General features: G+C 43.5%; 1 protein-coding gene across 1 annotated transcript in view; it reads right to left on the reverse strand.

Annotated features, from left to right (window-relative positions):
* Positions 1–99: 99 nt before the first annotated feature.
* LOC131129460 (adhesion G-protein coupled receptor D2) overlaps positions 100–27,676 on the reverse strand; it is a 77,213-nt gene continuing 49,636 nt past the window's right edge. Inside the window, 2 exon segments of the mRNA XM_058073065.1 lie at positions 100–1,778; positions 15,578–15,645. Coding sequence (XP_057929048.1) covers positions 1,680–1,778; positions 15,578–15,645 — 167 coding nt within the window. The 3' untranslated portion in view covers positions 100–1,679.

Raw genomic sequence — 27,676 nt, forward strand, 5'->3', positions numbered from 1 at the left:
AAAATGGCTAACATGAAAGAAAAGGAGCAGAAGTTAAGAATAAGCAAGAAATATCTCTGAAATATTCAAGGAAAAAAGTGAGAAACAGTATGAATATATGAGTATAAACAGTATTTTGGTCAAATTCAGTTGGGAAAAAGTTATGATATGACGATAATAAGTCAAAATATGACAATAAAGTCAGAATGGTCAAGCAGGAAGTTGGAATATTTGGTTTGGAAAAAAGTGTAATGTTGGGCTAAAAAGTCCAGACATGAAATACACTTAAAATACACTTAAAATACGCTTAAAATACGCTTAAAATACACACCAGTATCACAGAGATGACATGTAGGCTGGTTTTCCATCCATCATCATCCATCCTCCGATTCATCCGTCATCCATCTGTCATCCATCCATCCTCCCATCCATTCATCCATCCACCCATCCATCCTCCGATTCATCCATCCATCCTCCCATCCATCCTTCCATCCATTCATCCATCCTCCCATCCATCCTCCGATTCATCCATCCATCCTCACATCCATCCTTCCATCCATTCATCCATCCACCCATCCATCCTCCGATTCATCCATCCATCCTCACATCCATCCTTCCATCCTTCCATCCTCCCATCCATACATCCATCATCTATCTATGCACCCATCCATCCATCCACCCATACAGATGAATCAAATCTTGCCTCTATTGGATCATGTACACACAGGCTGTATATCGCACAGGGGCACCCAAAGTGTGGCCCAAGTCCCATTTATTGCACAGGGCTGTTTTTTTATTGGCCCTCAGCACAAAATATAATTAAACCAGAAAATAAAAAAATAACAAGAGACAAAATGGGTAAAAAGCAGAGATTTGACATGAATAAATGATGAAGAGAGTGAAGAACAAATGGCGTACATTTGAAATATTTAGTCTTATATATATAAGACTAACATTTTAGTCATAATATTATGAAAAACAAAAACAACAAATAAAGTTGCAATTTTGGTTGTGAAAAAGCTTTAAAAAACCCAACTCTGCATACCAACATGGCTGGTTTCTAAAGTCTGTCCTTAAAGAAGGCCCGGACATTCCTGCTCTCTAAAATGCTGACGACAGGCGGGGCTTCTTCACCCATTTCATCAAAGCAGAAAAGATGAAGATGAAAATCATTTTTATTTATGATAACCAAGAGGAATCAGGTTGCTCCGTTCAGGCGCTCCTCTCAACGACCAATGAGGATGCCTGATCACGCAGCACGGATGACCTGATGACTTGATTCAACTTGTCCACGCTTCCATCTTTTTCTTCAAACAGCAAAACAAACATCATTTCAAATGTCCAAAACAAACTCCAGTCCTTGAATGGTGTCCGGGAAGTCTCCAAGTGTGCGGATATCCGACTTTTTGCAAATGCATCATGCCCCCCCCCCATTACTGTCATGTGATATGATATACAGTATAACATGCTAGCATTGACTTTATAGACACACGTGACAAGAGATGTGGGTAACATGAGACTAGTTCATGAGGAACCAACCCACCTAACCCTAACCACTACTCGGGAGTTCCTCGGGAGTTCCTCAGGAGTTCTTCAGTTACAACACAAAGACAGCTTACCTAAATACTTTTGTCCTGATCAAATGCACAGCAACAGAAGAAGAAGAAGAAGAAAAGGAGAATGACGGCGGCCACGTCCTTCTATGCTGAAGCTGAAGATGAGAAGCAGGAAGCGGTGAACTCCAGCTCCATGGGGACGTGGAGACTACAGCCAGCATCCACGTGGGAGGAAGAGGGCTCCTGTGTCCAATGCAAGAAATGAGCTTATCAATAACAATACGTTGAGGAAACAACATATTTAATAAGTAAGGTTTTATAAACATTCAAGCATGAAAGATCCTGTTTGATATTTATCATTTTATCATATTTATTCCATCCGGAGAAAGATCGGACTGAACGTATCCAACCTGTTGTTGAAGACCTTCTCCATCATTTCAGACAGTTGCGGTTGTCAGGAAACTGGCCGGTAGTTTGTAAATTGGAGTTGTCTCCATTTTTAAAACTTGGAACTAGCTTAGCTGTTTTCATTTTGTTGGGAATTTTCCGGTCTGAAATGATAACTGACTCATCTTCTACCATCTCGTCGATTACCGTTTTTCGATTCCATTACCCTCAGTTGATGTTCCATCTGTCAGAAACATGGAATTAGGATTCCTTTCTATGGTTTCATTCCTTTCCTCCATTGTCCTTGGCTTTGGAATCCCTTCTTCCAGTTTGGGAATATTGCCAAAGTAGTAATTGAACCTTTCAACTGTCATCCATATCATCATTCCAGGTGTTTCCCACCATGAAATAATCAGGGTAGTCGCTCTTTTCCCACTTTTCCCAATAATACTATTTGGAATGGCTGTAGTATTCCTGCTTATACACTAGACCTACTACTACTACTACTACTACTACTACTAAGACCGTAGTTTTACATGTTCTTTCTGCTTCTTTAGTCGGTTGAATGATGAAGTTCTTGTACAGCATGTTCTTCTTCTTCCAAGCATTGCTGAGTCCTTTTGTTTTGCTTCTTGGACCTTTCTCTACAGGGATGGTTCTTATCGTCCAGCTTCATAGAAGTATGGAGAAGGTGTTATGCTTCATCTACGTCTTTGTCACTGCACACACCCTCCCATGTTTGTTCTTCTAGATCCTTCTTGAAGGTGTTGACCTTTTTTAGACAGGGCGTATCACGAAAATAATTGAGAAGCACGGATTTGTAGAGATGGTCTGATGATGGCTGCCGCTGCCGCATTGGAAATTAGAAAAAGATCCAGAAGTCCCGTCCAACTCGCCAGCGTATTGTTCTGCAGAATGAAGCCTGCTGGTCAGATACCAACCCTCACTTGGAGCTCAGCTCGCAGCGCCGGCCCTCCTTGTCCATAAATGCCTTCCACCCCGCCTGCTCTCACTCGCCCGGAATTTGTATAAATAATGGATATAAATTTATCCACCGACTCTAACAAGTGCAGCCTGAGGTGGAAATACTCAGAAATGCATGCGGTGTGGATCCCCAAGGTGGACGGCAGCTCCAAACGGCTGGAGTCCGGATAAGCACATAGATAGCCAGAAAAAAGGGAAAAAAGGCCCATAAATAAGTTGCCAAAAGCAAGATTACACACACACAGATGGAACGCTCTCCGTCTGTAAACAGCCTTTCCTTCCCGTCGCACAAACAGCCGCTAGTCGTGTCTGCCGGTCCGCTCCGGCTTCTCCGCTCTGGAAGCGCGGCGCTCCCGTTTGCCCGGATGCGCTTTCTGCATGGGAACGCACTCGCACATGCACACGCACATGCACTCACACTCACTTACACACACACACACTCGCACATGCACACGCAAGCTCCCCAAAGAATGCTATCCTTTGGAAGTCTTCCTAGGAGTCGGCGAGAGGTGACAGTGAAGTAAGGAGGCTTATTATTATTATTATTATTATTATTATTATTATTATTATTATTATTATTATTATTATTATTATCATTATCATTATCATTATCATTATCATTATTATTATTATTATTATTATTATCATTATTATTATTATTATTATTATTATTATTATTATTATTATTATTCATTCATTCATTCATTTTCTACCGCTTTTCCTCACGAGGGTCGCGGGTGTGCTGGAGCCTATCCCAGCTGTCTTCGGGCGAGAGGCGGGGTACACCCTGGACTGGTCGCCAGCCAATCACAGGGCACATATAGACAAACAACCATTCACACTCACATTCATACCTATGGACAATTTGTCGCTAATTAACCTAGCATGTTTTTGGAATGTGGGAGGAAACCGGAGTACCCGGAGAAAACCCACGCATGCACAGGGAGAACATGCAAACTCCACACAGAGATGGCCGAGGGTGGGAATTGAACCCTGGTCTCCTAGCTGTGAGGTCTGCGCGCTAACCACTCGACCGCCGTGCCGCCCCTATTATTATTATTATTATTATTATTATTATTATTATTATTATTATTATTATTATTATTATTATTATTATTATTATTATTATTATTATTATTATTATTATTATTATTATTATTATACATGCAAACTTCACGCAGAGATGCCTGAGCGGACCCCGAGCGTACTCGAACCCGGGTTTCCTAGCTGTGTGGCATGCGCGCTAACCACTCCCCACCGTGCAGCCCAGGGTGAATGGATGGATGGATAAAATATGGAAATATGATCAGGAATTTCAAAATGAATGAATGAACGAATGATGGCTTTTTCGTGGTTGGCGACTGACTGCCTATTGGAAGGCATTCAGAAGATGTAGTACTCTACACTGGCCACTAGGTGTCAGCAATGGGACCGTGGGAGGTACGCTGGACAGGAACTCTTGTCTTTTTTTGTCTTATTGATGCCAAGTATGTCTTATTGTCTGTTATGGTGTCTGCTATGTTGACTAATAGGAGTGCCAAGGTGGCTGTAGGGGTGTTATTTCATGCCTGGATAATAATAATAATAATGTTTTTCAATAAAAGGTCATTAGAGGGTCAAAAACAGGTTTTCTGTACTCTACAAATACTCCTACTATGTGGTGAGGTAGTTATCATTGTCGGCTGTGGAACCAATTAACACGACTGCTGCGTATACACGGTTAAATGTTATATTTGCTAAGTATTTATCGTGAATATGATGTTCTATAATAAATCCTCCATGTAGAAGTCTTCCATATGTTTAGCAACTGATTCAAATAGCCTTGGGTGTCTGGGCATGTGAGTCTTCCCTTCGCTGTCTCTGTCCGTCATAGGAGAAGGAAATAATAATAATAATAATAACAATAGCCCCTCCCCTCGCATGTGTTGTCGTCTGGAGACATTTCTCTCGACGTCAGGCTGTACGGATTTGTCTCCTTGCACGCAAGGTTGCTAAACCATCCCCGGCTGTTGTCAAACAACTCGTCTCCTTTCTTATCTCGTTTGAAACCAGCGACAGATTTCCCCTTGACATCACAGTCATTGATATGAAATATCTGTAAATCAGAAAGCAGAGTATTTAGCAGACAAGTAAAGTATTTGAAAGAAAAAGCGAGGGTTCTCCAACAGAGTAAATAAAGCCAAAGAGCAGAAGTCTTCAGAGAGGCAATTAGCCAACTTTCAAACCGCTAATGGCAGCGGCGGTACCAATTGCTTGCCGACCTGACGGCCAAACTTTACACATGTAAGGATGAAATGAATAGGCAAGCATTGTTAATGGGAACACCGGTCATTGTTATGCAAAAGCATGACTGCGGCATGCTAAACAAACACACAAAGATTTGGAAATGGAATGGTTTGAAGGCCACTGGCGTTCCATTTCAAAGCATGCATTATACATCATTGTGCATAAAGAGGAAGCCTACAGCGCTATGATGCTTTTTTCCATCATGATTATCCTTTAGAAGTAATTAAAAGGAGAGCCATAGAGGGAGAGAAAATACAACTTTTAAGCACCTGAACCTCGCTGCCAGCATTCCATTAATTGCCTGCACAATGGCGTGAGCCTTTGGAGATTTTTCAATTTCAAAAAATGAGGAGCGCGCATTCAGTGGCGCTCATGTTATACCGCCACTTAAATCCTACAGCGCTCCCATAAAAAAAGGACTCAAGGTTGCATCCAATTGAAAGCCTCCAACTACAGACACTTCAAAAATCCATTTAGCAAGCAGGGGGTCATCCAATTCAATAGCAGTTGCTCTGTTAAAACGCTCTTTTAAAAACAAACACACACACACACGCGCGCCTTCTGTGTTCGCTCGCCTCCATTGTGGCAAAAATTAACCCGGCGCATCGAGAGAGCGAGACACAAAGGCCTCGTCTTTGCAGAGCTCGGTGGAGTGGCGAAGGTCAACGCTTGATTGCATATGAATCTTGACCTCTGCGGCGACGGTGTCGGAGAGCGCTCCAAGGGACGGACAAAGAACGCCAACCTGGATGTAGCAACACGCTCTGCTGCATTCCCCAAAACGCCTTTCAACACAAGCATGTGGACGAAGGGGACGAAAAATCATTCAAGGGGGCTCGTCGGTCAGTCGGCATGGAACCGCTACGGGCACAGTCCGTCACACCAAACGGTGCCAGACTGGCAGCCCGTGGAGCGGCGTGGCGCCCATCTCAGCAACCTTTACACCAGCAAGGAGACCAGGAAATCCGTCCTCGTTTTCAGCAATGGAAGCTGATTTCTACATCTACAGATAAAATACTCCAAATGACTTCAAAAAATTGGTATAGTAGTAAAGTAGTAGTATGGTAAAGTATTTATTACCACAGGAAACCTGACAAAACCACTTGTAATCTGTCACTACCGCCGTGGTTGGGCTGAGATCGATTCCTACAGTCAAACAGAAGCACGGACATCTTTGGGGAAAAGGAAGTCCCTCTAACGGTGCAATGTCAAAGGTTGATCACGTCTGAGGTCACGGCGTCTTCTTTGATGCCAAACCAAGGAACACACGGTGAAAAAATAGATTCAGCAGAAGGAAGCGGAGACAGGTGAGGACCTCGGCTCGCCGCCCATAAAACCACATTTCAGTCCCGCGGGATCACCGGCGGCCTTGATCCGTGTGACCCGCCGCTGGAGAGCAGCGTCATGGACGCAAAGCGGGACCGTCGGCCCCTTAGCGCCTCCACATGCGGCTTTACCAGCTATGGGCATCCACGCATAATATATATTAGATATTGCTACATCATAACTGTAACAGCCTATTGTAATATTGGTATATCCTACTGTAATATTACTATTATATGCTACTGTATGATTGTCAAAACTATAATAATGTAATATCCAACAGCAATATCCTACTGTAATATTATTATATCATAAATATAGTAATGTAGTATCCTACTGTAATATTGTTATATCATAACTATAATAATGTAATATCCAACAGCAATATCCTACTGTAATATTATTATATCATAAATATAGTAATGTAATATCCTACTGTAATATTGTTATATCATAACTATAATAATGTAATATCCAACAGCAATATCCTACTGTAATATTATTATATCATAAATATAATAATGTAATATCCTACTGTAATACTGTTTTATCATAACTATAATAATGTAATATACAAGAGTAATATCTACTGTAATATTGTAATATCCTATTGTAATATTGTAATATCCAACTGCAATATTCTATTGTATTATTGTAATATCCTCCAGTAATATTGTAATATCCCACTGTAATGTAATATCCTACTGTAATATCATATTGTAATATTGTAATATCATATTGTAATATTGTAATATCCTCCTGTAATATTGTAATATCCTATTGTAATATCATATTGTAATATCCTACTCTAATATTGTAATATCCTACTGTAATATCCTATTGTAATATTGTAATATTCTCCTGTAATATCATATTGGAATATCGTAATATCATATTGTAATATTGTAATATCCTCCTGTAATATCATATTGTAATATCCTACTGTAATATTGTAATATCCTATTGTAATATTGTAAAATTCTACTGTAATATCATATTGTAATGTTGTAATTCTGCTCTAGCAACTTTTTTGGCAGGCGTCCTAAATGTAAAAAAAAAGCCTCAGAAATACACAGTGCGCCTGAACGCATCATGGGCACATGATGTGTGCAGTGCTTGACAGGAGGAAGAGAGAGGAAGAGGAAGAGGAAAAGAAGAGGTCCAGCCAACCTTCGAGGTTACTTCCATGTCACTGTGTACAGTAATGGAAGCAAATACTACTACTACTACTACTACTACTACTAATACTACTAATACTGCACATTGGTGAAGCGGAAAGACGTCACCAGCAGACCGCCTGCTTGGAAGGGACAAGGAAGACAGCCATGTTGACCGATGTTTGACGTCTCAGCTGAGGCTGTGTGACGCCCAAACATGGACACCAAGGCATTGGACACCAAGGCATTGGAATGCAGGCCGATCAATACGAGCCGCAAGGAAAGGCATATCCAAATTTAAAGGCATATCTTATAGATATGCCTTTAAATTTAGATGAAGATACATCTTATCTTCTAGCCAAGCAGCCAAAAGGGGGGCTGGGCTCTCCCTCAGAGTCCAAGCACTGCTCCTCCACATTGAGATGAGCCACATGAGTATGGGGCATCTGGTCCGGATGCCTCCCAGACACCTCCTTGGGGAGGCGTTCAGGCCACGTTCGACCAATGGGAGGCCCTGGGGACGACCCAGATCCACTGGATTGGATGAAGTAGCCGGCCGGGACCAGGGAAATCTGGTCACCTTTAGGTGCTGATAGCGAGTGAAGCAGGAACGGAACTACTATTCATGCCTCCTGACCTGCATTCAGACATAAACAGGAAGTGTCCAACAGGAAGGAAGTCATCTTTTTAACAGCGGTGACAACAGCATTATGTGACAGTTGTACGGTTCACGCCATTTTATGAGCGTTATTTAAAACTTCCTTTACCACAGTTTGCCAGCACTATGTACAGTACAGGGTGTTTGTGTTCAGAAGTCATATTTTGGAGTACTAGTAGTACTAGGAACTAGTACTAGCAGTATTAAAAAAAGGTTTTTTTTAGACTAAAAGCCTTCCTTCCACTGGATCTTAACCCTTCAGCCGCTTGTGTTGAATATTAACTCAGTCTGATGGCTTCTCATAGACGACCTTCTGGACACACACACTCACACAGCACAACCAGAGTTGTGCAACCATTAGCAGCGGAAGAGACGGACACACAAAGGGGCGTCTGGAGGTAACTGGAGGCAACTGGAGGCAATTGCCGGCTTTGATTCTTCCAACTTCCTTGCTGGTGATGTAGCGACACCCAGAGATGTTGCTCTTAGTTTCCATACAATTTCCAAATCTTCTCAATTGTGATCATCAACTACGTCTCAGACGACGACGCGGTACAAAGAACCAGGAGGACCGGCTGCAGAGAAGAAATGGCCATTCCAGTTGGATGCACGTTGCTGTGGGAACATTCCCTCACAAACGTTCTTGTGGATGAAGGAAGAACATTTCCCAAAAGGCGTCTCTTCGTCTTCGTCCTCCCAATCGAAACATCTCTCTTCTAAGTCCACTAAAAGGGTAGTTTAACTGCACTGGGAGAAGGATGAGGCAGAGGATGGAGGGAAAGGGGGGGGGGGCGTAGGCCAGAAAGGAAGTGATTTAATGTCCAAAAAGACACGCACTTGTTTTCCTCCTGTCTCTTTCCTGTTGTGCTCTGATAGGGACTTCCTGTCCCCAGTGGGGGTGGATGAAGGTGTCATCTGTCCATCCATTGCACCCAGCTCCACCCATCTGCAGCTCATGGAAATATCAGTCTTCTCCTGTCCATCCCAATGAAACCAGTAAAACCAGTAAGAATGGGGTTCCAGAGTTCCACAAGGCCTTTACCTAACTGTAACCTTCTTGAGAAGCATGTGTTGAAATCCCAGTCCATCCTCACGTACCTTTAGCTCAATGCTAGTTTACTGTGTTGCCGATAAAGGCCTCAACTTCCGGGACAATCTCTTCCTGTCTGCCTTCCGTTATTCATTCAACAGCATCTCTTGCCCCCCCCCATCACACACCAATGCACGCACACCCCCACAGATGGAGGAAGCTCTGGCCGTGTCTGCCGAGGATGTGACACGTAGCGATGGCACATTAACGACGGCGTCCGTGACAGCGGCATGCATCAGCCTCGCTGAACAAAAGCCTGGTGTTTTTCATTCAATGTGGATTGTTGAAGTGAAACAATGCCCCGGCCCCCCCTGGGGGTCAGGGGAGGGTGAGAAAGGTGAGTCCGTCAGTGGAAGCGGCCCAGTGTTTTTTTTTTTTGTTTCGGGCACGTTGATCCCGTGGGTTCAGTGGGGTCGCATGTCAGAAATATCGCTGTGCTGCAGCAACATCCGCCCTTTTCAGGTAACCAACAACAAAAGGGCAAAGACGGAAAAAAGCCTATAAAAGGCTATAAAGATGCGACGGGACAGAATGCTCTTCTTTCTACTCCAGACTCAACACCAAGGGGGGGGGGGGGGGGGGCATATCATTTCAGAAGAAAATAATAATAATAGCAGTTGTTCCCCACACTTCCTCCTGTCCCTCCCTTGCCAGATTGCGTAATAGCTAGCGGCGGCCCGGAGTCCCTGCAGCATAAGAGTTGCACAGTGTGATGGAAAGAAAGAATAAACAGAGTGTAAAGGTGACTATCGGTGTGTCATGTCTAGAGGGCGCTAAATATCTTAAAAACATATTCAGAAGGCGCTAAGAAGGCAGGTTGTCTATGCTGTATAAAAAGTATAAAAATACTCCCATTTATTAAGAAGAAATCGGCTCTGCAACCAATTAGCCACGGTAAACGAGGGATGACTGTCATGTAAATCCAGCCAAACAACACATTGGACTGTCTACTCCCGCAGGGATACGGCGGCACTACAAGTCAGAGTTAGTGAACACTAATGGGGTCCAAGTCCGGGTTCTCCGCCCTTTCAGTGCAAAGCATCGTGTAGATCAGGGGTCGGGAACCTTTTTGGCTAAGAGAGCCATGAAGGCCAGATATTTTAAAATGTGTATCAGTGAGAGCCATATACATTTTGAATACAATAAAATGTGTGCATTTTTATGTAAGACCAACAGTTTTAGATATAATGGGCTCTAATTATGTAGACCAGGCACACTACCCCACGCCAATGGGGTGCGGCCAGCATACTTTCGTGAGCAGCGCAGTGTCTAATAATAAATCAAATACTTGCTGCCATTAATGCAACTTCTGCTGCTGCATAGTTTTGAACCGTATTCAGTACACGTATTTCATTCTTTTGGCCATCTTCACCAGAAGGCTTGGTTCTGCAGCTTTAGCTATTTGACTAAAGGAGGAAAGTTTACATTTACATGTTTTTTTGACATCTCAATGACCGAGGTAGACTACAGCATTACCCAGTAATAATCAAGTTTTGGTGTTTGACCTGGAAAATATCATCAGGAAAGATAGATATGGTTGGCCGTATTGCAGCAGAATATAGATGGACGAATTAAAATGCATAAGAAAGTTGTTGATTTTGAATATTATTTTCAACAGTCATTTCGGTGATGGTTTACTTTAAAATGTTAGCAAAAATACATTTTTATTGTGGTAAGAAATGCTTGAGAGCCAGATACAGTCATCAAAAGAGCCCTACCTGGCTCCCGAGCCATAGGTTCCCTACCTCTGGTGTAGATAAAGGGGAACTATTATCATTTTTATATGTGTGTATATTCATTCATTCATTTTGTACCGCTTTTCCTCACGAGGGTCGCAGGGGTGCTGGAGCCTATCCCAGCTGTCTTTGGGCGAGAGGCGGGGTACACCCTGGACTGGTGGCCAGCCAATCACAGGGCACATATAGACAAACAACCATTCACACTCACATTCATACCTATGGACAATTTGGAGTCGCCAATTAACCTAGCATGTTTTTGGAATGTGGGAGGAAACCGGAGTACCTGGAGAAAACCCACATATGCACGGGGAGAACATGCAAACTCCACATGGCCGAGGGTGGAATTGAACTCTGGTCTCCTAGCTGTGAGGTCTGCGCGCTAACCACTTGACCACCATGCCGCCCATGTGTGTATATATACGTATATGTATATTCTCATTTTGTATTGACTTGTGGACTCCTATAGAGCAGCTACACACCATAACCAGCACGCAAAGCTTTATAGATCTTCCAGAATCTGGACCTATTCCTGCTGGATTTCTTTGGATTTCGTGCTTCCCGCTCCCAAATGTTAATGACGACTTCCAAACGCAACTTGATAGAATTTGATAAACGGTAGGAGTTGATAATAAAGGGCCAAGTGTGGGCTTTTACAGCCAGATGTGTTGGATCCCCAATCCCTTCTGAAAGACCTCATTTCCACTTCCTGTATCTTTCTCTCTCGTTCTGCTGTCAGTGTCCATGGTCACGTGCTACAGGAAGATGGACAGGACTAATGCATGAAGTAGCTTCAGTTTAGATTGGAGACGGATGTTCTTGTTACTCAATCTGGGTTTCAGCTTTGCAAGTGTAGTTGCCGCTTGTGCTGCTCTTGCTAGAAATTCACTTTTGATGCTTTTTGGTTGAGTATGGCTCCAAGGTGTTCGAGTGCTTGTCCGCTGGCTGTGATCTTTCTTTTGGTGTTTGTCATCAACTTTGTCTTCTCGGATTGATCTCCATGCCAAATCTGGATGATGTTCTGTCCAGGCGATTTACCAGGGTGGCGAGTTCCTTTTCGTTCCCAGTTGTCCATCCACTCCGTCCAGTCCAGCTGCATACTGGCCCATGTGCACTTAAGTGTGAAATGCCCTTTCCTTTGCTGGTAAGGAATCAGGAACTCCAACCAGTCGCCCCCGATGGTGGCTAACCCAATCTCTGATCAATGATTACTTCTAATGAAACGTCCTCTTGGCCTTCCTCCCAGTGGCTGTGATCTAGATCTACGCTCATAGAGTCCACTCATGCAGAGCAGCAGACCTTTGGCTGGTGATCAGTGATATTGATCAGGCTGAGCCACAGCTTTAAGCAGGGCTAATTGATCAATCAGCAGTGCCTGCTTTGGATTAATGGAACATGATCCTGAGTGTGTGCATGTTTGTGAGATAAATAAACACACGGAGGGAAAGATGTGTTGCTTATCTTTCCTGAACATTTCCAAAGTCGAGCAAGATAAGCTGATCAGTCAAACGCTTTCTTTCAGTCTGATGTTTCAATTCAAGTGAAGAACGTGACATTGATGGAAAGGCATCAAATAGAAGGCGGCACCTTTGGAAGCTGTTCATGCGTGTGCTTTTCACCGTGTGCATGTAAAGTTGACGTCTACCTCTGCTCAGAGGAGAGTAGCTTGTGTGGATCCTTAGCAGAGAAATGTTGTAAAAGTACTTGATGATGTTTTCACAAGGTGTCACAATGTCAAGTGTGTTTGATGGCAGCTGCATAAACATCTTATTCTATCACGTCTATAAAATACCCCATCAGTTTGCCCCGTGGGGAAATGGAGAAGATGACATGACACCGGCAGCCCCCCCCCCAGGAAGCACACGAGGCACACAGGCCAAAACAGGAAACCCTCAAAACATTCCCGTCACTTACACACGTTCATGAAGCAAATGAAGCAAATGACTCGCTGGCCTCCAGTGTGTGTGTGTGGGGGGGGGGGGGGGTAGTTGGGGGATCCGGCTGGCCTGTCGGGGGTCTCCCAATCGCGTGTGAACCGCATGCAGGGGGTGAAACCATTAAAAGACTGAACCGTCTGCAAAAGTCAACCGGGCAAACAGTGGAAGGCTTTTCTTTCACTGCCAGAGGTTTTCCTCATGCCACTCCCGTTTTCACAAATGACCACCTTGTTCAGAACATTGGAGGATGCAAAGGGCCTGCATTTCTCTCTTCAGTCTGTTAGTTTGATTTTTGTATGTGGTTTTGGCTTTTTTTAGCATCTCTCAAAAGGACTTGTAGTTCTTCTTTATCCATTGGAACCTTGGTTAGCATCATACATCCATATCAGAAGGCTCGGCTCTAACCAAAACCTACCTTAACCAAATAAATACTGACAATGTCAATAATCCCTTCCAGGAAAAGTTGAGTTCATGTGAATAACTGAATTGTAGAACTGCTTCGCTGAAATGCTGTTGAATTGTTGAATGTTGAATCGTAGAACGATTGTAGGACGACTTTGGAAGACGACCGGAAGCTGAACTTTGTTGAATGTTGAAATGAAGAAGGACTGCAGGCAGAGGCGTGGCGTGCCAACAGGCACACCGGGCATTTGCCTGGGGCCCCGGCTTATAGGGGGCCCCCGCTAGGAAGGCCTGAGTGACTGGGTGCCCCAAGTGCAGATACATGTACTGCACAGAAACAACAACAATGGGCATTTACCATGCAATTATGAAACAACGACATAGCAAACCCCCTTGAGGGGCCCCGCACGCCCCTATCTGCACTCAGTGCTGTCTGCGTCAATCAGGGTGAGCCGTTTGTTTGTTTTTCGGCCACCAAGTTCCCCACTTAAGAGAGACACAATGAAGAGGAGTTATCCCACAAATTATCCCAGAACAAAACATTTTTTTATGTGTGCACGGATGGGGTCGGGGGCCCCATTAATTTCTTGCTTTGAGCCCCCAAGGGACCTTGCCCCGACATTGACTGCAGGAATGCTGTAAAAACAGTTGAATGTTGAAACGTGCAGTAATAGCCTGAAATATGTTTTTACCCATGAAAATAGCAAAATATTCTACCATGCAAATGTTAGCATGCTAATGTTAGCAGTGGTTGGTGTTAGTGGTTTCAGTGCGGTTTAGCTGAACGTTGACTCGTTATGTTCCGGCCTGACACTCACTGTCTGTGAAAAAGCAACAACGATGGTAACACGACAACAAGAAAAGGTCATCTTTGCTTGCAAGGTAAAAACCAGCCAATGCCCCCCCCCCCCCCCCAGTATTTATTCAACCTTGACCAAATAACCTGCCAGCACTCCAACCCTCCCATCCTCTGCCTGCTTCACACATTGTGTGGAGGTCCGTACTTCCATCCAATAACCCCTGGCGTGAACTTAATTGTGTATACTCAAGTGTCGGGTTTCCAAGCGTGGACCGGTGCCGTAGCGCTCAAAGAGAAACAGACGCTATGAAGTTGACAATGAGGGAGAAGGAGATAGAGTGGAGGAGAAGGAGAGAGACAAGGACCACCCAACAACTGAGAAGAAACAACAAAGCTGGATGGAGAGTAAAGTCAGCTCCAATCACTCTGGAGGTAGGACAGCCCGACGCGGCCTCCAAAAGGTGGTGGAAGGTGGAAAGGCCGACCTTCCTAATAGTGGCTAATATTCCTGGCCGGCATTATTTCAGCTTATGCTCCTTCGCTCACTGTAATGCTCTTATTCTTATTTCTTTTTCATCATCGTTCTTTAACTTTAATGCTAGAAAACATCAACAATTCAACATCTCTACATGTGATATTAAATGATGTTTATTACAGAAATATCCCAATAAATAATATGCTTGCCATCCATTTTGGCATCTTTATGCTTAATGTTATTTCATGAATGAGGAAAATGAGTCCAATTTTATAGAATATTGTATCATTATGAAAATACCTTACTGAATCCCTAGCATATTGTGTTGTATTGCACAGCACATGCTATGCAGACCAGGGGTGTAATACTGAGGAGGGCCACCAGGGGGACAGGAGTGGAGCTGAGAGCCTGGAGAGGAATACAGTACTGGCAGTCGGTAGATTCTTTCCAAGCCTGTTCATCTTTGTATCTTAGATTCATTTGGTTTCAACCACTTATTGGCATGAAATCAAATACTTTTTGACATGAAGTATGAAGTTCTACCACCTCCATAAAGCACTAAGAGTACCCACATTGTTTGTCCCATAAATTCAGTACTCCTAAAGTACTCCTGAAGAACGGATGGGCCTTTCTGTTGAAGCTGGCATGCTCATGAAATGTATTTCAAAATCAATCAATGGCTGAAGGCAAATCAATCAATCAATCCCAAAGCAGGAATGAAGAAAAGAAAGCGCTAGTTAGTGTTTGTGTCCGAGGGTTAAAGGTCAGCTGCGAGGGACTCGAGCGTGTGTGCATTTCACAGACTCACCTTCCTCTGCAGATGAGCGCCTGCGGGCCCGTGGACGCCGCTTGGAGAACAAGGAATGGACGGCCGAGCTGGGAACAGAAACACACGCACGTGTCAGGGCGTCATACGTGGATGTGAGCGGATGCGTTAGAAATTGTGACGTGGAAAAATATGGACCAAATATGTCTTTCATGAAAGGGTGCTGGCCCCTGGTGTGGAACCGTGTCCGTGGTTATATTTTATTATATTGTATATATTATATTTTATGCTCCACAGGTGTTAGCTTTTGTTGCACTGTGAGTGAGGCAGACGTTTGGGTTGATGGGCTCCTGTATGTCTGTGATGTGTGTTGAATATGAATATGAATATGAAGAATATGAAGCTGATTCACTGAAGTTAGGCAAGATGAAGCTTGCCTCCGCCTCCTTTGGAGGGACCCCCTGGAAGGACAAGAAATATAGCGTATATGTAATATAAATATGATGCTATATGAATATTATACTATATGAATATACTATATGAATAGGATACTATATACTATATGAATATTATACTATATGAATAGGATACTATATACTATATGAATATGATACTATATAAATATGATACTATATGAATATGATGCTATATGAATATGATACTACGTGAATATGATGCTATGTGAACATGATGCTATATGAATATGGTGCTATATGAATATATTATATGAATATGATATATGAATATGATACTATATGATACTATATGAATATGATATTATATGAACATGATACTATATGATACTATATGAATATGATACTATACAATACTATGCAAATATGATACTATGTGAATATGATACTATATGAATATGATACTACATATATGATACTATATGAATATGATACTACATGAATATGATACTACGTGAATATGATACTGCATGACTATGATACTACATGAAGATGATACTGTATGAATATGATACTATATGAATATGATACTGTATGAATATGATACTGTATGAATATGATACTGTATGAATATGATACTATATGATACTACGTGAATATGATACTGTATGAATATGATACTACATGAATATGATACTACATGAATATGATACCATATGAATATGATACTGTATGAATATGATACTACATGAATATGATACCATCTGTGCTGGCATATCCCTTGCCCGTGTCGCCTGCCAGTCTGCTCCCTCAACAGGCCGCCCACGTCCGCTTCCACCAAACTATCTAACTAACATGTCAGTGTCCCTGCATGATATCCCCGCCCACAAAGCAAACATCTTCTTCTGTGTCCATCCCATCTACACGGGAGGGGGCAGCAGATCCGAGGAGTCCATCATTCTCGGAAACAAGCTTCTCTTTAGGAAGTGGGTGAGGAAAGAGGAATGAGGAGAAAACGGCAGCAAGGAGAAGCTAGGTGGCCTGGGGAGCTTGGGGGGGGGGGGGGGGGGGGGCCTCGGTGGGGTTGTCTCCTATTTGGTTATCAGCCAAAAGTTCATCGCTGCTGCAGCGTCGGCTGGCAACCACAGCGTGCAAACTAATCGGCGTATTGTCGGTCCATCTCCGACATGTGCTGCCTTTGATGGTCTCTTAATTATGAGCAAAGTGAAGACCAGTCCGACCAGTAATGGCCGTTTGCTGGCCAAAACAAAAGCTGCTAGTCAAACACGACATCCAGTTCACAGACAAAGCGTTCCTGCTAGCGTCTGGCATGAAGCAAAGGCTTTTAATAGCGTCAAGCCCACTGCGGTGCGTTTGGGACCATCTGTCCGCTCCATTGTTTGGCTCTTGGAAGCCCACGGAGTGACAGCTGAGGTTTGGGCTCCTATGAAGACCCCGGCCAGACTATTTTCTCTCTGCCTGTTATCCTGCTCTTCTTCCTTCTGTCTTGTTTCACCTGTCCTTGTTTTTCATTCCTTAATGATCGTACAGCCGTGGACACGGACTGGTCGGGAGATCCAGGGTTCAAATCTTTGCATGTTCTCCTCGTGCGTGTTTGGCTTTTTTTCTGGTTACCCCAAAAATATGCAAGCAGGCTACCAGGAGGCTGACATCGCCGCACTTCGCGCCATCAAACCCTGATTGTCTCGTCCCGTTGCACAACCATTGGGGTGACAATAACGCCCAAATATGTCATACCTTGGCCACATTTCCGCTTCAGATGAGGTTTGATTTCACCAACGTGTGTCTTATCTTATACTGTCTTTCAATAAATCAACAAAAAGACTGAACTGCAAGTACAGGAGAAGTCCATTAGAAGTCCATTAGAAGTCCATTAGAAGTACATTAGAAGTACATTAGAAGTACAGTAGAAATACAGTATGCTAATGAGTTATCATATAGGAAATGAATCAGATTGAAAACTATTCTTACTGTATATACTACTATATATACTATATATACTATATACTACTGTATGTATATATATATACATATATATATATATATATATATATATATACATATATATATATATATATATATATACATATATATATATATATATATATATATATATATATATATATATATATATATATATATATATACTATATATATACTATATATGCATATATATTCACTACTGTGTTTTTGTGCAATGACAATAAAGGAAGTCTATCTATCTATCTATCTATCTATCTATATTACTGCCCTGTACTACATATACATAGTACTACTTTACTACTTACTACTTACTTACTACTTTTCTACCGCTTATCCTCACAAGGGTCGCGGGGGTGCTGGAGCCTATCCCAGCTGTCTTCGGGCGAGAGGCGGGGTACACCCTGGAGATGGCCGAGGGTGGAATTGAACCCTGGTCTCCTAGCTGTGAGGTCTGCGCGCTAACCACTAGACCACCGTGCAGCCCTGAAGCTATCATGAATTATATATATTATATTATATATATTATATATATATCAGGAATTATTTGATGCAAATGAATCTGGAGGTTGGAGGACTGTTGCATCAGTCATACACGACACCCCCAAGGAATCCGCCCCCCAAGAACAGGCGCAATAGGAGGCTGGCTATTGGTGGTTTTTTTTTTTTTTTTTTGGGGGGGGGGGGTTCAGGAAGTTTTCACTCCTTTCTTCCTCATGTCCCTGGCCCCTGCGACTTGGAGTCAGCGGCTGAAAGAAGCCAGACGCAGCCGAAGTAATGAGCAGCTAATACCAGCTCGTATTGGAAGCAGCCTGCTGCGGGGACGCGCGTCTTGGGGGATGGAATGGGCCTGGAATTTAAAGCAACATCAACTTCAAATACCACGCCCACAAACTTTGGGGCAGGTGTAATTACCTCGCATGAGGACACACTTCAGCAAGCTGACACACACACACACAACACAACACAACAACACACTAGATCCATTTCCCTTCATGGAAAATGTCCAAGACTGTCCTGGTGAGGCAGAGCAGGATTGAGGATGGGGGGGCAGTGCTAGGTGTTAGCTGTAGCTAATACAAAACTTGACACAACTTTAATGTATCGACACCTTCAGGGCTTCAATGCAGGTCACAATGAAGCCAAATCACTGCTGAAGGTTCCTAAGCCTTGAAGCACCAAACCCTGCCGCCATCAGAAAGGAGCACAAGGTCAGCTTGAAAGGAAGAAAGTAATATTAGTCATTCTTGGGATTGAATTCATACGCGCTGCTTACTATTCATCTTGCCGCTTGCAAAGCTCTTTCTTCGACACACACCAGAAAGTACTTTTCCATTATTTGCATGCTGTCGACCGTGAATGGAAGTTCTACGAAGAGCTGAAGGATCTTCTATCCACTTCATCATCTCAAATCCAATCAATGGGACTTTGATGTGCTACCTGGGTGAATCGCCCCTGATACCTGCTTTGCCGGAATCTTCTTGGTCTTGGGTGGACGTTCAAATCATTTACAGATCTCTCGGCTTCAGTGAGCTCAACCTGGTAGCCCCGGCATTTTCTCCAAGCGCATCTCCATCAGTCCATGGTAAACATCTGTGGGTGATGGACACGTGTCTTTTTGACCCACGACTCCTCCCCCTCCTGCTAGCTTCCCCGTAAGCGTTGTCCTGCCATTTCCCATCAACATTTGCAATGAGTGGCCGTTGTATTTCTCACTATGGAATTATTATGGAATTATTATTATTAGGATCCAGAAGTGCTTCCGTGCCTGGCAAACCTACGATGAAACGGAACGCTCAGCTGATGGACGAGATGTTTGTTTCACATCATCAAGAAATGCAAATATGAGTCAATGACAACACAAGTGGGACTTGTGGTCGTATGGGAAAAAGAACCTCAGTTAGCATCCGCCCCGGTTAGCATGTTGAGGTTAATGCCAGCTTTGCCAAAACGCATGTTTATAATTTATTAGAGTTTATAGTTTATTAAAGCGTACGACGGAGGAATGAAAGGCTAATGAACATTTCTGCTCGCTTTGACCTGACTGATTCCAGAGTCATCATCTCCACTCTCCAAAACCAACTCCAAAGCTAGACGTTAACGTGTTTGGCTTTCTGGAACAGATTCATTGGCTCTACATGGGAAACGTTGTTGCTGAGGTCGAACCTTCTGGAACAGCAAGACCACCGTAACGCGCCGTAGCGTTCCCATCCAACAATGCATCGTTTTGAGGAGAAAATGACCACGCTGTAAAGCACTCAGGACGCCACCATCACATTCTTTACAAGTGAAAGCCCCCCTGCTACCTCAAACGGCTCCTTACGCCATCACAGCATCTAAATTCTCCTGTGTTTTTTCATCCCAGGACCGGCAGCTGCAGCCCTCGCCACTCGTGCTCAGCCGGCGGAAGGCGATGGGTTTAGCAGACGAGGAGGCGAGGCAGATTTATGGCCGCCCAGGTGACCTCTGGGGCCGTAACACGGTGATGGGTGAGTGGCTCTCAACGGTAAGCTACTGGCACTTGACAAAGTGCCCCAAGCAGAATGAATTTACTTCTCTTTTCCTCAATCATCAAGCAGCCGCTGCCCTGACCCCCATCCTGACTGCTATAACAAGATCTCCCATCTCACAAGGGCCTGAAAAATTTACTGTCACATCTACTTTTCAATGAGCTCAAGTGAGCACTTCTTTCACCTTCAGCGGAGCAGCTCGGCCTGCCCGCGTGGGAGGACATCACGAGTAGTCACAAGATGTCTGCGTACGCTCGCCATCGCGCCCACGGCATTGCCGCACTTCACGCCATCAAACCCTGATTGTCTCGTCCCGTTGCACAACCATTGGGGTGACAATAACGCCCGAATATTTCATACCTTGGCCACATTTCCGCTTCAGATGAGGTTTGATTTCACCAACGTGTGTCTTGTGTTATACTGTCTTTCAATAAATCAACAAAAAGACAAAAAAAATTACAAGTACAGTAGAAGTACATTAGAGGTACAGTAGAAGTACATTAGAAGTACAGTAAAAGTACAGTATGCTAATGAGTTATCATATAGGATATGAATCAGATTGAAAACTATTCTCACTGTATATAGGGATATAGTGTATATATATATATATATATATATATATACACTTTATATATATATACATACATACATATATACACATACATATATACACATACATAGATACATATATACATACATACATACATACATACATACATACATACATACATACATACATACATACATACATACATACATACATACATACATACATATATATACATACATACATACATATATACGTATATATACATACGTACATACATACATACATACATACATATACATACATACATACATACATACATACATACATATATAGTACTTCCCTGTACTACATATACATAGTACTACTTATGTAGTATTATTTGTACATACACCAGTACTATATGTACGTAGGCTGCTCTATAAATGGACATCTATCAGATCGTTATTCTCTCATTAGCCGGTACATTGCATGCGTACATAATGAGGTATTTTGGCAGCCATTTTAATGACTTCATCAATCCCAGGGGTGTCCAAGGTGTGGCCTGGGAGGCATTTGTGGCCCGGGGCTATTTGGGAATTGTCTCATTCTAAAAATTTTAAAGCAAAAAAGCAAAAAGCAAAAATATTAAAGCAAAAATATCACAAAATTATTATTATTATTATTATTATTGTCATCATCATCATTACTAGTAGTAGTACTAGTATCTCGGCAAAAAATTGTAATCATATGAGAAAAAAATCAAAAATTAGCAGCAAAAAATGGTTAGGGTTAAATTTAAGATAAAACTAAAGGGGTCAAAAGTTGAAATACTAGAAAAAAGCCTCTTTGAAGTATAGTATTTGAATACGTCAGTACTTGGAAAGTAGGCTGGGAAAACGTTGACGTTCTAATAAAGAGGGAAAGGAAAAGCATGTTTTGTCGCCCGCATCCCACAGCTGAGATGCAGGCAGCTTTTTGAAATCCAGATCAGGTCTCAGGGAATCTATTTAGGAAACTTTTGGTCTTCCAGCATGCCCCCCTCGCTGGAAAACCTTTGGGTGGACGGAGCGTCTCTGCCGCATCCATGCTAAGTATTTTTAGCCCCAAAGTCCCCAATGCTGAGGGGTCAAAGGTTAATTGTTTGCACAGATACAATCCTACACGCCACTGGCTGGGGAAGTACTTTGTCAGTAGATACTTTTATGGTGGTGATACTTTGTGATGTTTAACATCGCCAAGCTGACATTCTCCTTAGCAGACTTAGATTAGTCACACTCAGGCATCGGGGGCTTAAGATGCCTTGCTCAAGGGTAACCGAGGCCTCGCTGAATGAAGCATCGCCTTTGAGTATTTAACTAGTACATGGTATACATGTACTTGCTCAAAAGCGGAAGACTGGCTTTGTGGTTATGCTAGCCTCGTTTGACTCTTTATATTCTCATAAAAGCTTTCTTTTATTGCTCGCTGCTAGCATAATGTTATCATGATGAGGCAATAAAAGGAAGGATTAAACATGTGTACTTTTCCACAGTCATGGATTCTAATTTATTGTCCGTCTGCGTGTCACATTGCTCTGCAGCGGCGTACTCGTGGAAATAAAGAGGGATATTAAAAGCTACTCAATAAGCCATTGTAAAAATTGATCAGGCTATAAAAGACTCACGCTGCCCCCCCCCTCCCCCCACCCAATCTGAGCACCCAAATCCGTCCTAAAGGAGTTAGGAAAGGAAAAATCATTTACATGAAGAGAAAAGGTAAGGACGTGTTGAAAAAATAAACATTGCCTGCTAGAGGGAGACATCCTAATACGGAACGATTGGATCTGGTGGCATGCGCCACTTTAGGCATTCCTTTAACTCCTTTTAACTCCTTCATTCCACGCAACCACTGGACTCTTGTAACTCCTGTATTCCACGCATCCCTATAACTCCTGTGATCCATGCATCCCTATAACTCCTGCAATCCACGTATCCCTTTGACTCCTCTAATCCACGTATCCCTTTGACTCCTCTAATCCACGTATCCCTTTGACTCCTGTATTCCATGCATCGCTATAACTCCTGTAATCCATGCATCCCTTTGACTCCTCTAATCCACATTTCCCTTTGACTCCTATAATCCATGCATCCCTATAACTCCTGCAATCCACGCATTCCTTTAACTCCTCTAATCCACGTATCCCTTTGACTCCTGTATTCCACGCATCCCTATAACTCCTGTAATCCACGTATCCCTTTGACTCCTGTATTCCACGCATCCCTGTAACTCCTGTAATCCATGCATCCCTATAACTCCTGTAATCCACGTATCCCTTTGACTCCTGTATTCCACGCATCCCTGTAACTCCTGTAATCCATGCATCCCTTTGACTCCTCTAATTCACATTTCCCTTTGACTCCTGTAATCCACGCATCCCTATAACTCCTGTAATCCACGCATTCCTTTAACTCCTTCAATCCACGCATTCCCTTCCAATAAAGTTAGCAAACACTCAGCCACACCCCACAAAATGAAAGAGGGTCACCATGTCCAAGCACTAGCTCACTCAGGGTGTGACCAGGACCACAAGGCATGCTGGTACGTTGTTACACTTCACTCCCCGACCTTAAAGATGCGCTTAGCGTTGAGATGACAGTCCAGGCTTTGGGCGCCACGCCTGGCACTGTCCACTGGCATTCCGAAGGACCTTGGTCCCAGCCTACGGCGGAAGACGAGGCTGTTGTCAAATAAGAGAAAAGGAGCAAACCGAGTCCATCTGAGTTGGTTTAGCCTTGGCTGCTAGCTGAGGTGTCAAAGGTCAGTCTGAGCCCTTGGCTCTTATGCGGCCTAATGAGGTAACCTAAATAATAATAGTAGTATTTCCCAGGTATAAAGTATAAAGTACAAGCCTAAGTATACTGTATAACCCTCACTCCAGACATGTGAAGTATCTCCTCACCTTTTCATAGGCCTTATAGCCAGGCTTGCTCTTTCCAAGCATAATCCTCTCTTTCCTTTCCAGCAGCCCATGAACGCATCTCTCATTTGGGTTGGAGTGTCCAAGTAAGTCACACCTCAGTACTTCCATTGACTGTAGTGCATATGTATCTCCTACGGGGAGACCAGCTGAGCACCCCGGTGGAGACATTCCACGCCCGGTGAAAAAGCTGTGAAAAGCCATATCAATTTTTGGAATATGGAATAATATTCTTGGTGGGCCAAGAGAATTCCGGCGCTGCTTTCGGCTGCACGAGTAGCGGTGGCTCAGCAAAGCCACTTTTTCTTTTAACTTTCAATTCTCCTAAGCATCCGAGCTTCACAGCCCCTTGGGCTATTGCCTTTCTCAATCTGTCCCTGGGGAGGCAGGAGTTATGGTCCCTGTCCATCCCTTAGAAAGGGATGTTATTCCCCTGTCACCTAGTGGCCGTGCCGCCATCCTCTCTGCCCTGATCTACGGCCCTCCTCACCCCCCATTCTTCCTCTTCCCCACTTTGGCTCATCCTAAGCTGTCGGCTATATGGTCGCTGCGGGCTGTTGGGATGCGTGTGATGGAGAACCCTTGTGGGGAATGGAGTAGCGGGGCTCATATTGCTTTTGCACGATGGCTGCGGTGGTGAACGTGTCACGACTGCGCCGCTCACGTCATGTGTACGTTTACATTGGTCACACGCTCCACGCATACAGGCGAAGACGAGCGGTCATAAAATGGATTGGCGGGGCCTCAAAAACATATTTACAAGAAGACGATGCGAGGGGTGGCCGAGTGGAGGTGACCTTGACTCAGGGAGACACGGGTCCAAGGGCAGCAGCTCATCCTAAGAAAATGTTCAGCTTGTGTTTTCATGCAGAACTCCACAGCTGCAGTTGCATTACACCTCCATTGCAGGAAAGGCTTTTAGGAAATTGAAAAAAATCATAATAAAATTATACAAGGATTTATGAATTAACTAAATGCAACAAAAACTATACAACAACACTTTTTCTATACAATAACTAACGCCCTTTTGTGGTTTCTTCACTTCTTCTTCCTCTTTGGCCTTTTCCATCCAGGGGTCCCACAGCAAACCATCTCCTCCATCCAACCCTGCCTTCTCATGTCCTCCTTCACTACATCTATAAACCTCCTCTTTGGTCTTCCTCTACGCCTCCTACCTGGCTGCATCCTTCTACCAATATATTGACCATCTCTCCTCTGGACATGTCCCAACCATCTCTGTCATCTCCAAGGCCTCTAACGTGTAATGTCCCTCTGATGTCCTTCCTGATCCTATCCATCCTGGTCACTCCCAATGAAAACCTCAGCATCCTCATCTCCTCCAGTTCTTCTTCCTGTCTCTAGACCACTTCCAGACGACTTCCTAAGATGGCCGACACCCAACCTCGGCCTCATAGCGCCATCCTGGTGCACGGGGTCCTTCTGGGTGAAGCAATAAATAAATACCAGATAAACAGATGAATAAGCCAGAAGAATGGGGGCCCGTGCGGCTGAGCCATCCATCATACATCCCATTAGCACGCACCCACGCCAGCCCCACCATGTATAATGCAGTCAACCTTCGTAAGCAGGTAGAAATTCAGCCTGCTTCCACCTCCATTTGTTATATGTGACAAAGCCGCGGCGTGCTCTGCTGTTTGTCTGAATTATGAATAGATTCCGGTCCGCGTGTGACAGCGCAGCGTTGTTATGCAGAACAGCCGCATAAAATACATTTGACTTCACGCTTTGCAGCGGCTGGGCAAATGTGCATAAACAGTTTCCCTTACAGCCACTTAAGAACCCCCACATGGGCTCCATATTTCATCTCCTGATTTCTTTCATTGGATGTGATGGATTCCAAATGCCGGAGCTTACGGTGGGTACACAGGTAGGGTGAAATCGATCTAAGCAATTGCTGGTGATTTTTGACATGATTATGAGGAATGAGAACAAGAACGAGAGCAATCGCAAGTTCAATCCAAATTCCAGCCTTCAGTCATTTGGAATGTCATTTATAACACTTGGCCCCACATGTGTGGCTGCTAGTTGTGAGTACAAGTACAAGCCGGGGGGGGGGGGGGGGGGTGCTATCAATTATCTGATCTGATGGAGGAGTAGCAGAGAGCAAGGGAGAGCAAGTCGGAGTGAGGACCAGGAAAGCACATTTAGCACATTTGACCTGTTTGCTCGGGTGTTTGCACTATCCTGCTGCCATCAAACCCAAGTCCATCCTCCGGCCCACTCGGCCCATTTAAGCAAGCGAGCGGTCACACACACGGCCAAGCCTAACCACTCGTTGGCTGACCTTTTTTGGTAAGACCAGATGCATCAGAAAGACAACCAACACGGCGGGTCCAAAGCCAAACCGGCATTGTGCATTTTTCCTGCTGCTACTTCCTGGTCATGCGGAAGGCGTCTGAACATCACTCAGCTTTTACACCAGTTGGAATTCCATTTTCTCGCACGCTTCCTTCTCCAGAGACACGGCTATCAGGGAGAAAATGCAATCTTCCGTGCCGACCTCCACGGTCAATGAACATTTTTCAGAGACAAGCTATTGATCAGTGGCCGGTGTTTTTATCAGCTGTGATCATTAAGCATCTTAGCTCCGCCATGGCGACGTATCCTGCTGAGACCACGTCCACCATTTACCAGGGGTGTGCAAACGTTTTCCATTGTCCTGGAAACTGCCAGGCTGCAGGGATTCATCATTTAGATATTTAGTCAAACACCACGCAGATACGCCAAGTTGGGCTTGGAGGTCCGTCATCACTTTATTATTTTTATTTTACTTTATTATTACTTTATTATTTCCCCGTTTGGCTGGAGCTTTTTCACTTTCTCTCAATTTGCCAAATATTTCACCTTGAATAATCTTGGTAGGTTTTTGGCAATAAATGACTTTATTCACATCATCTGCCCTCCCCACCCCCACCTAATTTTCCAAAAGGAACAACTTGATTCTTTTTTTGTTACTCATAATATTAATTACAAGTTCAGAAAAAAGCATTTTCCTTGAATATTTAAACTAAAATGCTGTTTTTTTTTGTAATATTGCAAATGTATTCAGTGTTTCCATCATAAGAAAACCACTCTTGTCTCGGAATATTTTCACTTTATTCTTGTAAAAGGACAGCACTTTCTTCCATGTCTGCTGTTTGCGTCTATTTCTACTTCTCGTACTCCTGGCATTATGCCTATCATATTTTCAATCTATTCTTCTAACATTACAACCCTTTTCTCCACCTAATTTCCCCCAAAATTACAACTTTATTCCAAGTTTTCTTTGTTTCTCATGATATTAATATTTTTTAATGTATTTTTTCTTGAACATCTCAACTTTACGCTAAGTTATTTTTGCTCATAACGTTATGTAAATTCTAACTTTCTTCTCTTTTTTTTTTTTTTTTTTTTTTTTTGTCCCATCCAGCCATTGGGGCAGATAGTATTGTTGATCTAAATGCCCTTACATGCTAGACAGATTTGCTCTGTGTCAGGAAAGGTGTTGGCTACAACTTCCCTGTACCATGAAATTTTATTTGCCGTTATTTGATGTCTTTGTTATGCCATTTGGGACGACCGGACCGGAGCAAGAAGAAGAACAGAAAAGAAGAAGAGAGAAGAGAAAGGTGGGGTCGGGGGGGGGGGGGGGGGGGGGAGTAGCGGGAGAGACAAAAACAGCAGCAACAAGAATTCCCAAAACAACAACAGTGTTGTAACTTTCTTCTCTTA

This window comes from Doryrhamphus excisus, chromosome 5 (assembly GCF_030265055.1).
Source record: "Doryrhamphus excisus isolate RoL2022-K1 chromosome 5, RoL_Dexc_1.0, whole genome shotgun sequence".
NCBI lineage: Eukaryota > Metazoa > Chordata > Actinopteri > Syngnathiformes > Syngnathidae > Doryrhamphus > Doryrhamphus excisus.